Source organism: Clupea harengus, chromosome 20 (genome assembly GCF_900700415.2).
Source record: "Clupea harengus chromosome 20, Ch_v2.0.2, whole genome shotgun sequence".
Lineage (NCBI taxonomy): Eukaryota > Metazoa > Chordata > Actinopteri > Clupeiformes > Clupeidae > Clupea > Clupea harengus.
The window spans coordinates 522456-535485 of NC_045171.1; the positions used below are offsets into that span (position 1 = coordinate 522456).

General features: G+C 40.7%; 1 protein-coding gene across 1 annotated transcript in view; it reads right to left on the reverse strand.

Annotated features, from left to right (window-relative positions):
* Nucleotides 1-389: 389 nt before the first annotated feature.
* Nucleotides 390-13030, reverse strand: part of ctbp1 (C-terminal binding protein 1) — a 23461-nt gene continuing 10820 nt past the window's right edge. Inside the window, exons 5-9 of the mRNA XM_031587508.2 lie at nucleotides 7729-7943; nucleotides 6384-6514; nucleotides 5763-5890; nucleotides 3971-4085; nucleotides 390-1784 (exon numbers count right to left, since the gene is read on the reverse strand). Of these exons, the coding sequence (XP_031443368.1) occupies nucleotides 1562-1784; nucleotides 3971-4085; nucleotides 5763-5890; nucleotides 6384-6514; nucleotides 7729-7943 (812 nt within the window). The 3' untranslated portion in view covers nucleotides 390-1561. The remainder of the gene's footprint in view (nucleotides 1785-3970; nucleotides 4086-5762; nucleotides 5891-6383; nucleotides 6515-7728; nucleotides 7944-13030) is intronic.

The window sequence follows — 13030 nt, forward strand, 5'->3', positions numbered from 1 at the left end:
AGCTTTTGAAGACCCAACTCTTCAGAGAGCACCTCCCTTCCTAACTGGCACCTTGACTAGCGCTTAACTTGCACTTCAGCAGTTACATTCCTGCACTTCTTTTTTCCTTTTTTCTAGGTCGTTGTTTTTTAATTCTCATGTAAAGTAGTATTTATTGTTACACCATGCTTTTTATTGCTCTTAGCTTGACTGTTCTCTCCCTTGTACGTCGCTTTGGACAAAAGCGTCTGCTAAATGACTAAATGTAAATGTAAATTACACTGAAATGGTCTGTGGTGGCTCTGCCAAGGATGGATCCACCACCACCATCACTATTCTGTTGTCCTGTCAAAGGAAGGGTGCCATCACGGGCACACACTGTCAGGAAGTGTGCTTTTAATTCCATCTCAGAGGATAGAATAAAGAGAGTTAACGTGTTTGTTAATCATGGATATTCCATTTTTTTTTACCGACAAGAGCCTCAATCAATTTTCAGAGTGCTGGATTGAATTTACAAATGGACTCAACTAAGCACGGCTATCCTGTAGTAGTTCATATCAACAAGTGGCTCAGTGGCAAATCCACAGGTTAACATAAGTGCTTAAACTATCAGCTAGCTTTAAAGCTCAAGTGCTTACATGACGATGTACAGGGGTCTGTTAATGTAACATATAAATATCAATTGATGTTGATGGAGACATTAATAGCAGCCTAGATATCAATCAAATCATATAAATGTGTTCATCTACTTAGCTGTCAGCCTCCCCCACATTGGCCACACTTTTAGTTTACTTCTGCAAAGGGAGAGGAGGCAGGGATGTACAGACGTAGTGATACACTGCCTCCATCACAGCCGACAGCTCGTCAGTCTTACATATGGCCCCTTTAAATGTCACTCTAGTTCGAAAGAACGTCAACGTCAACACCGCACACTATGACGATGATGACGTGAAGAACGATATCGTTGGGTATCACTTTCAGAGTAATTGCATGAATTATAGAAATACTGACAGCCAATCAGAATCCATCGAATTTTAACGGTGTCACATAAAAACATGAAGGATTTTACTGAGAGGCTTTCCTTTCGCTTTCCTTATCGTTTGTCAATGTGGCCGCTGATAGCGTAGCCGATAGCGTAGCGGTTACAGTTAGCGCTGGTCAGTGTGGATGGGCCTTAAGAGTTAGCATTGTTCCGGCATTACTAGAAACAATTGGTGGACTTTCAAATAATTTAAGATACATTTTCATCATTTGACTGCAACAGCATTCATTTCTTCAACTGTATGTAAACCAGGGTACATTCATGTCATAACTACTTTTAGCTGAACAAGAGGCCAAGACACACAACAGATCAAAAATGCCCACTGTACTGTTTTACAGAGACAATTTTCTTTTCACTCTAAATTCATACAATTCTCCTTTTTTAAACTCATGAAACACAAACAAGTCACAATTAGAACCATAGGGGGAACTCCGTGGGGAAATGTTGCCAGTTGGTTCAAGCCGTTCATGACTTTTGTCCTCTTTTTTTTTTTTTAAGACAATTAAGTCAAACGAGGAGCAACTTTAGAGAGAGAAACTACTACATCTGTTCATTGGGGTGCTGTTCTCTGTCGGGTTCAGCTTTACCTGCGTTGCCCGGTGAGGGGGCGTGAGGCGGGTGGATGGCGCTGGGCAGGCTGTGGGTTATGGGCACGGCGCTGGGTAGGATGCCCTCGATGGGAGGGGGCAGCCCCCCCGACGACGCCAGGCTTCCTACGCCCGCCGGGTACCTAAGATTGACAATGTAGCTTTGAGGAGCAAAGCTTTCAGAGAAAAAGGATTACAAAACAAGAATCCACACATCTGTATTGGATGTGATACATACACCATGTTTTTTTTATATAGGCTGTTTTAACTATGTCTTAACTATGTTTTTTTTTTTTAACTATGTTTTACTGTAGCACTCTGAGATTCTGCCGAATATAGAGTGCGCTATAAATTAAATGAATTATTATTATTATTACCATTAACAGGTCATGCATGTGCAGCGATTAGACAACAAAGTGTTGCTATTGATGATGCATGGAGCCGAAAACACTAATATGTGACTGTAGTGGGAATTAATTATTAATTAAGTCATGGTATCTATCCAATTAGTGACACTAGATCACTTAAATATATATACAGTGGTGTTAGAAACTTTATGAAACTTGTGAAAATCTGTATCTGCATCTAAGTCATCAAATAGTATATACACTATTTATCCTCAATAAACTGTATTTATATTAATTTCTTAACTAAACAATCCCACAATAAAAAAAGTGTGTGAACCCTCCGTCCAGTAACTGGTGTGAACCACTTACCAAAGGATAGTTAAGGCGGGGGACATTAGCAAGTCTAATAGTGTAGATTGTAATAGAATAGGTAAGGCAGGGGACATTAGCAAGTCTAATAGCGTAGAGTGTAATAGGATAGTTAAGGCAGGGACATTAACAAGTCTAATAGTGTAAAAGGATAGTTAAGGCAGGGGACATTAGCACGTCTAATAGTGTAGATTGTAATAGAATAGGTAAGGCGGGGGACATTAGCAAGTCTAATAGTGTAGAGTGTAATAGAATAGTTAAGGCGGGGGACATTTTCTGTTTTGAAATGACCAAGTCAAAGTCTGCGGAACAGAACTGTAGTGACAGGACATGAAGCAGGGGAGGTCATGCAGAGGTCAAGCACGGAAGCCCACTAACATCACCAACTTGAAATACTTCAGTATGGGGTTCCATCATTCATCCCAGCTGTTGTGCAGGACTGATCACCAGCTTCATATCTGATACGTGATATTTGACCGAAGCTATTTTTTCACACCAGTTATTGGAAGGACTGGAAGGTTCACAGACTTTTTCCCACACTATGGTCATTTCATTTGGGCTGATTTGGACAGAAGAAAAGTCCACGATCCTTTCTGAATAAATGTAATCTTCTTTATATCAATGTTGACGACTGAGATTAGGACATTTTAGGTCATATATGTATGCAGAATTTTAAGGAATATTTAAGAGGGTTCACATTATCTTCTAGCACCACTGTATGAGTAGATGTTCCAAACGCATTAGTGGAACAGACCAATATGTGTGTGTGGTTGTTGGGGAGTGCTGTGTGTGTGTGTGTGTGTGTGTGTGGTTGTTAGGGAGTATTACCTGTGTGTGTGTGTGTGTGTGTGTGTGTGTGTGTGTGTGTGTGTGTGGTTGTTAGGGAGTATTACCTGTGTGTGTGTGTGTGTGTGGTTGTTAGGGAGTATTACCTGTGTGTGTGTGTGTGTGGTTGCTAGGGAGTATTACCTGTGTGTGTGTGTGTGGTTGTTAGGGAGTATTACCTGTGTGTGTGTGTGTGTGTGTGGTTGTTAGGGAGTATTACCTGTGTGTGTGTGTGTGTGTGTGGTGTTAGGGAGTATTACCTGTGTGTGTGTGTGTGTGTGTGTGTGTGTGTGTGTGTGTGTGTGTGTGTGTGTGTGTGGTTGTTAGGGAGTATTACCTGTGTGTGTGTGTGTGTGTGTGTGTGTGTGTGTGTGTGTGTTGCTAGGGAGTATTACCTGTGTGTGGTTGCTAGGGAGTATTAACTGTCTGTGGTTGTTAGGGAGTGTCTGTGGTTGCTAGGGAGTATTACCTGTGTGTGTGTGTGTGGTTGCTAGGGAGTATTTCCTGTGTGTGTGTGTGGTTGCTAGGGAGTATTTCCCTGTGTGTGTGTGTGGTTGCTAGGGAGTATTACCTGTGTGTGTGTGTGTGGTTGCTAGGGAGTATTACCTGTGTGTGTGTGTGTGTGGTTGCTAGGGAGTATTACCTGTGTGTGTGTCTGTGGTTGCTAGGGAGTATTACCTATGTGTGTGTGTGGTTGCTAGGGAGTATTACCTGTGTGTGTGTGTGTGGTTGCTAGGGAGTATTTCCTGTGTGTGTGTGTGTGTGTGGTTGCTAGGGAGTATTACCTGTGTGTGTGTGGTGTGGTTACTAGGGAGTATTACCTGTAGGCACCGTTGAGTTCTGGATGCATGGCGGAGGGATCTATGCTCGCCCAGTGTGTAGTTTGGTTCAGAAATTCTTTGTTAACGCAGTTCTTCAGACTGTCTGGAATGCGACCTACAAGATAAAAGAAGATACAAGATAAAACTGTTACTGTCTAGTAATCTTCTTCTTTAATCTTCTTTTCTTTTAGTCTGCTTGAACAAAATGAGACATCCGTTTTCATTGGCTGATTCTTCGTCAGGGGTGGAAACCGAATTACCATCCAGTGCAAATGTGTGTCACAAGACCCACGGGCATTTTGCCCTAACCCTGCACCATATTTAAACCGTATGTTTGAACCAAACTGATACTGATCTAGTCTGTGTTTATCAGTGAATCACTTTGTTTAAAACTTGAAATGTTTCATGCATAGTTTCCTTCCTTCTACGCCACTCTTTTACACTGAAACTGAAGACAGGAGCGATGACGGCACGACTCAGTATCTGGACAAGGGAGAGGGAAAGTCATCACCCCCCATCAGATGACCTTTAAGGTGGTGGTGGTTTCCTGTAATCGCCCTGCGGATCTTAAGGTGACGGTTACCTGTAATTAACCTATGGCTAAGCCCTGCCCCTCGAACGCAGACAAGCCAATGGCAGTTTAGTAACAACTGCACTCGGACATCATGAGGTTACAACTCCATAGAGTAGCATTAGAAACCGTGATTCTTCACTTGTTTTATACATTTCCCAAACTAAAACAAGGCAGGGCCAAATGTCTCCGGTGGATTAAATTGTGTGGCAGACCACACAGTCAACTCTACGTTCATTAGCTATCTGCCATACTCTTGTTAGATTGGAATTTTCCTCTGCTAAAGCAATCAACTAAGCCTACATGATCATAGGCATACTCATTATTCACATTATTGTCATTGACAGTACCGGCTTACTTTCACCACTGATGTTATGCTAGGCTTAGGCAAGTTATCTCTGGCAAAAACGGTTAAAACTAGCTAACGTTAACGTTAGCTATTCACTAGCTGCGCTAGCGTAGCTATGTCAGTTATCAGTTATCAGTTATCAGTTTGGTAAAAATCAGCCATTCTATTAAACAATCGATATGCACAAGTATACATAAGTTTAATAATGAATTAACATGACAACGTGAACATTTGCCGATAACAAACGCATGTTACCGGTTACCATAGCTAGCTAGACAGTTAGGACACTGTCCTGTCAAGGGCAGGTTAATGCTAGTTATAATAAACGTAGGTTTACATCTCAGTGCCTCTCCAGATTAGTTAAATTAACTGAAGGTAAATTAATGTAATCTTCCCTGCGGTGCATGAACAATGCTGGTATTGGATGTATTTATCTGCAATCGTGATGACCGTGAGATGAGGCTTCTCCCTCTTGCATAGTGATCTGTACATTTTCACCTCAAATGTAAGCTTGTTATCCACCATATCTAGTTTTAAATTTTATACATATCCATTGCATAATGGAGTCTCTTTTGAAGGCTTCTAGACGAAATCAGGTCCTTTTGTCTCCAAAAGTTGTCTAGAGCCTCTTGGGATATCGTTTTGACACTGATAGCTGCCATTGTAAACTCTAGTCAGCTCCGATAACTTGTCCGAGTTAGCAACAGTAACTAAGGGGGGCGGGGCTTAGCCATAGGTCAATTGGCCTGCGGATCTCGACCTTTAAGGTGATGGTTACCTTGGTTACCTGTAATCGCCCTGCGGATCTTAAGGTGACGGTTACCTTGGTTACCTGTAATGGCCCTGCGGATCTTAAGGTGATCGGTGGTTACCTGTAATCGCCCTGCGGATCTCGCGCGCCGCCTCTTCTCTCATCTCTATGGAGGCCTGCTCGCTGTACCAGGCCGCATGTGGGGTGCAGATCAGATTGGGGGCGTCCTTCAGCGGCCCTTGACTGAAGCTGAGAGAGAGGGGTGTTTACTGAAGAGGTCTGTCAACCCCCAACCAGCTTAGAAATACTTTGGGTCAAAGAACCAGAAACAGTACAGGAAGTGGATAACCACTTCTGAGGTAAACCAAGATGAAAGAAATGAATAGAATAGAATAGAATATATTTATTTGTCATTGCACAAGTACAACGAAATTAAGGTAGCAGCTCTCAGACACAAAAACAATAAAAATATAGATTGAACATATATATATATATACATATTTACACTATAAAAACACAAGACATATAACACAACAGAGAGACAAATACAGGTCAGTTTTGTGCATTGTTAAAAGTGCTATGATGGCTCTGACCCATATCAAATCATTCCATTGTATATACAGTACAATAGACCAACACATCGGGACACGAGTAAAAATGACATTTTCTATTCCAGTTTAAGATTCAAAAACACCATCATCATCATCACATCATCATCATCATCTTCATCCTACACCCTCACCTGAAGGGCTCGGTCTCGTGGACGTCCAGCGCGGCGCCCCGTATCCTCCCCTCCTTCAGGGCCTGGGCCAGGGCCTTCTCCTCCACCAACCCCCCCCTGGCTGTGTTCACCAGGAACGCACCCTGACGCATCTACATCACAGACATTGTGCACACGGACAAGGGATCAATGTTATCAGAATCAGAATCAGGTTTTATTGGCCAAGTAAGTTTGCACAAACAAGGAATTTCACTTGGTAAAGTGACTCTCAATGTGCTTACACAAAATATACATTACAACACAATACAAAACAAACAGTGCAACGGTCTAAGAAGTTTAAGAAAGTTTATATTAACTATTGACCAAATATGGCTTCCATCTGAATCACAGACATTGTGCATACAGACAAGTGTTCAATGTTCTATTAACTATTGACCCAATAGGGCTTCCATCTGTGTAAAAGATTGATAGTCAGGCCTGAATTTCTTTTTCTTTTTTTTATCTCTGCACATCCACTAGTCCCATGTATTCATCAGGAATACGCACAGATGCATCGACATCAGTTACGGTTTATAGTACTTTATAGTCCTAAAAGTGGTCAGAACTCAAACGCTCACTATTTCTAAATGATGCATTAGATACTTCACATAACATCAGAGAGACATTTATAAAAGATGCAGATACTTCACATACAGTAACATCAGAGCATCAGTAAAGCTGTGAGTGTCTAACTATTTCTAAATGATGCATTCCACCCTTAACATAACATCAGACAGACAATGAGCATCAATAAAGCTATGATGGAGCAGGGCATTCACTGCCTATCCTGGAGCTGAACACTTAGGGTTAAGGTTAAGGTGCTTATCCTGTAGCTGGAGTTTAAGGTGCCTATCCTGGCGCTGAACACATAGGGTTAGGGTTGAGGTGCCTATCCTGGAGCTGAACACATAGCGCTATGATACCGCTATTCACATTTGAATTCGATTTGCAGGCATTTTGTTATTCCAAAGTGTAAGCATCACGTCCAATACCTGCTTGATGGTTAGGGTTAGGGTTAAAGTGTAACCATCAGGTCCAATACCTGCTTGATGGTTACAAGGGTTAGGGTTAGTGTAACCATGACGTCCAATACCTGCTTGATGGTGAAGTCGTTGATGGGCAGAATGATGGTTGTTCGTCTTCTGTCTCGCACGCGCTCCGGCAGTGGAGGCGTGTGTGTGGTGTGTGGTGTGTGTGTGTTGTGTGTGTGTACCTGCTTGATGGTGAAGTCGTTGATCAGGTGATGGTTGTGCTCGTTCAGGCTGCAGTGGAGCGTGTGTGTGTGTGTGTGTGTGTGTGTGTGTGTGTGTGTGTGTGTGGTGTGTACCTGCTTGATGGTGAAGTCGTTGATCAGGTGATGGTTGTGCTCGTTGAGGCTGCAGTGGAGCGTGACGCAGTCGCTGTGGAACAGCAGGTCCTGCAGCGTGCTGACCCTCTGTAAGCCTAGAGCTCTCTCTATCCCGTCCAGCAGGTACGGGTCGTAGAAGATGACATTGAAGCCAAAGGCCTTGGCCCTCAGAGCAACCGCCTGACCAACACGACCTGGACGAAGAGAAACAGAAAAGCTCAAGTCAGGAATCGAACTTAGATGTTAGTATAATTATGAATTTGGATAAGTAAGTTGATATAAATAGTATCAATCATTTATTTAGCTTCCAACTAATATATTCCTTTTTTTACAGAGCAATATATTAGGGACTGGAGGCAAGGTGTAGTTGTCCAATGTTAGGTTCCATCTCACTCAAATGTAAGAGGCCTACACTACACTTCACTACACTACACTACACTACACTACACACTACACTTCAGTCATTCAGAGTACCTCAGTTCAGCTCTTATGGTCAATTTGCTGGGTTAAGTTGAAAAGCACAGAAATCATCTGCAAAATATTAGTATTAAAGGAAAAATAAAAACACATTAGGTTGTAGGTAGTGTGTGTGGGGAAAGGAATGAGCTCAAAGTACCACGCAGACGGTACCCATTATGTGTGCATCTGCTAAGGATTTACTGAACAATCAGAGAACGTAGGGCGTGAATCGCTTGAGCAACTGGATAAAACACTTCTGCTAAAAAAACAACTTTTCCACGCCCAATACACTTTCACTTCTTCTTCACTTCCAAAGTATGATACACTGAAAGGCAAACCGGTGGTCTCATTCAGTGCATTCAGAAGATCACTAGAGTTTTATTTTCTATCTTATGCTATGCATTTTATGTATTCAGTTTTATAATTTGAATTATAATTATTATTATTATTATTTTTTTTTTGCACTATATCTGAGTTATGTTTCTTTGATGTCTATTTTTATGTGCATGTCATTTCTTTGTGCATATTATGTATTTGCTGTAAAGCACTTTTGAGCTGCATTCTTTTGCATGAAAGGTGCTATATAAATAAAGTTTTATTATTATTATTATTATTATTATTACTACCCCACACACACACACACACAATCAACCAGTTAATAAGATCACTAACAACACAACACACACACACACATAACAGTTATAAGATCACTAACAACCACAACAACACATCAACAGTTAATAAGATCACTAACACACACACACACACACACACATCAACAGTTAATAAGATCATCAACAACAACACATCAACAGTTAATAAGACACACCACACAACACCACAACACATCAACGATCTGCCCACTGCTCCTGGAGCCCCTTGAGGAAGGACAAGGACTTCAGGATGGGTTAAAGGGAAGGAAAATTTCACCGGCGATCCTCATCAGCATGTGTGTGTGTGTGTGTGTGTCCTGTGTCGCAGCTAATGCATGTGTGTGGTGTTGTGTGCTGTGTGAAAATAAAACAGACTTTGACTTTGACTTTGATCTCACTCTGAAATTGTAGGCTTTCCAGTTCTGGAAATGTCAATACACATCAATAGCTGCTGTTCCACTTTCACTGCCGTTCCACTGAAAGGTGACGGGGGCTATTGTCGTGTTGGCACCCAGATATCAAACAACCTCCCTCTTGACGTCAGCCTGCCGTATTTTGTCATGGCCAAAAGACGTCTGGGTTTTACTGTTTTCAGGAGACTTTTATCTTCTATAGAATTGTTTAGATTTATATATTTTTTTCATTCAACCGTAGGTTTCTGTGCTTGCCTCTTGCTACCTCCTGTTTTCATGTCTACTCTTGTTGATATGGTATATAAAACACTTTGAGCTCATGTGCTATTATTGTTATTATTATTGTTATTGTTATTGATTTTATTAAAAAATAAGTGCATTGTGGGCTGCAAAATGAGGCAGTCTGACATGTAAACTTATAGGCTTCCAGGTATCCTGAAGCACGGCATAATCAGTAGAGGTGGGAGAAACGGATACAGTATAGTATGTTTGGCACAATATTATATTTATACAGTATAGTATGTTTGGCACAATATTATATTGATACAGTATAGTATGTTTGGCACAATATTATATTTATACAGTATAGTATGTTTGGCACAATATTATATTGATACAGTATAGTATGTTTGGCACAATATTATATTGATACAGTATAGTATGTTTGGCACAATATTATATATACAGCTATAGTATGTTTGGCACAATATATATTGATACAGGTATAGTATGATTGGCACAATATTATATTGATACAGTGTGCCAAGTATCGCAATATTTATTTATTTAATTTATTCATGATTTTTATTTTATTTTGGCTACGTTTGTCTACTCTGGTAACATTGCTTCTGAAGTCCACAAGAGGCGCAAGACTTTGTTTCTCTCTTGCTCACAGCGGAAATTGAAAAGGAAGTCTACAACAAATTTACCACACCAGGATGGTGGGGGGACACTCCCAGTATACGAAACGTAATATATGGGAAAAATAATCGCAATATCAAACAGCAATACTTGCTGTATCATAAAATGTAAAGAATCACAATTACTATCTATCGTGACTGAAATATTGCATATGTTGAATCGTTTACCTCTGTGACAAATTCCCACCCCTAATAATCATATTAGCATTAACTGTATTTCCCTACATTCTAATACATAGATAATGTCATCATATTTACATATTTTATCATATTTATATTTACTGAAGTTCCTATGATAGGTGTGTCAAAGCTTGAACTTGAATCTAAAATGCCACATGGTAACCATGGTTACATTTATCCTCTTTCCATTGTGTTCGCTTCTGGCCAATGATTGTGTTCGATACTGGCCCAGACCAATGATTGGCTACTGACCCAGACCAATGATTGGCTTCTGACCCAGACCAATGATTGGCTACTGGCCCAGACAATGATTGTGTCCGATAGCTGACCCAGACCAATGATTGTGTCCGATACTGTACTGACCAATGATTGTGTTTCTGTAGGCTACTGACCCAGACCAATGAGTTTGTTTGATACTGACCCAGACCAATGATTGTGTCGGATACTGACCCAGACCAATGATAGCGTTCGGTACTGACCCAGACCAATGATAGCGTTCGGTACTGACCCAGACCAATGATTGTGTTATTGTGTTCACTACTGACCCAGACCAATGATTCCCAGCGTCTCTCCTCGGATCCGAGCGGCACCGGATGCTACTTCCCGGATCTGCTCGACGCTCTGGACCCGGGAGCCCTCCCGCAGCGCCTGCGTTGCAGCCATGTTGGTCCGTCGGTACAGGGAGGATGTGGCAGAGGGTGGAGTCGCCGTCTCCTCTACAGATGGCAGCCGGCATGTTACACACAGCGATACCTGTGGTGGTACAGGAGTAGAGAAATCGGTTAGTAATCAGAAGGTTGCTTGGTTCGATTCCCTGTCGAAGCGTCCTTGAGCAAGACACTGAACTAATTGCTCCTGATGTGCAGTGTGCCATCAGTGTAAATGTAAAAATGTGTATACATCCTTTAAGTCGCTTTGGATAAAAGCGGTCTGCTAAATGACTAAATGTAGTATAGTATACTATGATTTGGAAGTATAATTATGTTACACACAGCGATACCTGTTTGATGAAACATTAGTATAGTTGACTGATCATTAGTATAATTATGTTACACACAGCGATACCTGTAGGATGAAACATTAGTATACTATGATCTGAAGTATAATTATGTTACACACAGCGATACCTGTAATATCTGAAGTATAAGTATGTTACACACAGCAGTGATATCAAACACTCATAATTGTGTCCATATGAATGTCTTTGAAGAACAGACACACATAATGTACCAAGAATATGTGCAAATAATGCCAAGCCTAGCTGTAATGCTGTGCTGGGTGGTCTCTGAGGTCATTTCTAATGGGGACTCATAATTATATAGATTATTCTAAAGATTAAAACCAAGAATAGTATCTACCTGATCAATTTATTTATCAACGAGATTTGCAGATGTCAAATAAATAATAATGACTTTATTATATGAGAGCCACACTACATGTACGTCAGAATACCACATGAACACCTTTTATGTTCATTCTGTCTAGATTTAAGTAGAGGATGGACTGGAGATCTTTTTAAAAGAATTGTTAAAAAAATGTTAAAGTCATTAAAATCTTCAAGCATTTTCCCCTTTGGTGATTCTGACCCTCATCATAATTCAGTCCTTAAAGAAACATCTGTGACTCGGCTCACGTACCAAGGTCTTCCTGCCGGGACTGAGATCAATGTTTCAAAGCCACTTCCTATGCGAACGATAATCACCGAAGTGCTTTAAACTTCTCCAGGTCTTCCCTCATAAGGGTGATAGTGTGATACATTAAGGCACCACAGCCTCGTTGAGCACCTGAGAGAGAGGAAGACAAACACAGATATATCACACATTTGCAGATATGGAATATATAAAGAACTTTGAATTAACGGTTATCGCTTAATTGTATCAACGTGCTATAGAATGTTTCATCGCGGAGTGATTTATTATTAGCTGTGAAAAGTCCGAGTTGGATGTCCTGGGATATTCCAACTCATGGAACGTCCTGTCCAATCAGAAAACAGCTAAATAATTCAATAGAACCCAATTGTTTTATAATTGCAGATATGGTTGGAATTCACAATTTAGAAACATAGCTTTAGTTAAAGGGAGTAAATTAGGATCTTAATTCATGTAATTAGTATCTTTAATAGCATTGGAAATGTTTAGTAAGAATTATTATATTATTGCTCAGGACAAAATGCTTCTAAAATGTCTGGTAACTAGTCAAAAACTGAAACTGAAATAAATACCAATGGACAAGACATGCAAGACGGGTGCAACATCAGAGTCCACTAATGATGATGTCAACAAACACTAGATCCAGTCATACAAATACATCATTTAAATCAGAGTCCACTGATGATGATGTCAACAAACACTAGATCCATTCATACAAGAAGGGTGCAACATCAGAGTCCACTAATGATGATGTCAACAAACACTAGATCCACTCATACAAGAAGGGTGCAACATCAGAGTCCACTAATGATGATGTCAAGAAACACTAGATCCACTCATACAAGAAGGGTGCAACATCAGAGTCCACTAATGATGATGTCAAGAAACACTAGATCCAGTCATACAAATACATCATTTAAATCAGAGTCCACTAATGATGATGTCAACAAACACCAGATCCTTTCTAACAAGAAGGGTGCAACATCAGAGTCCACTAATGATGATGA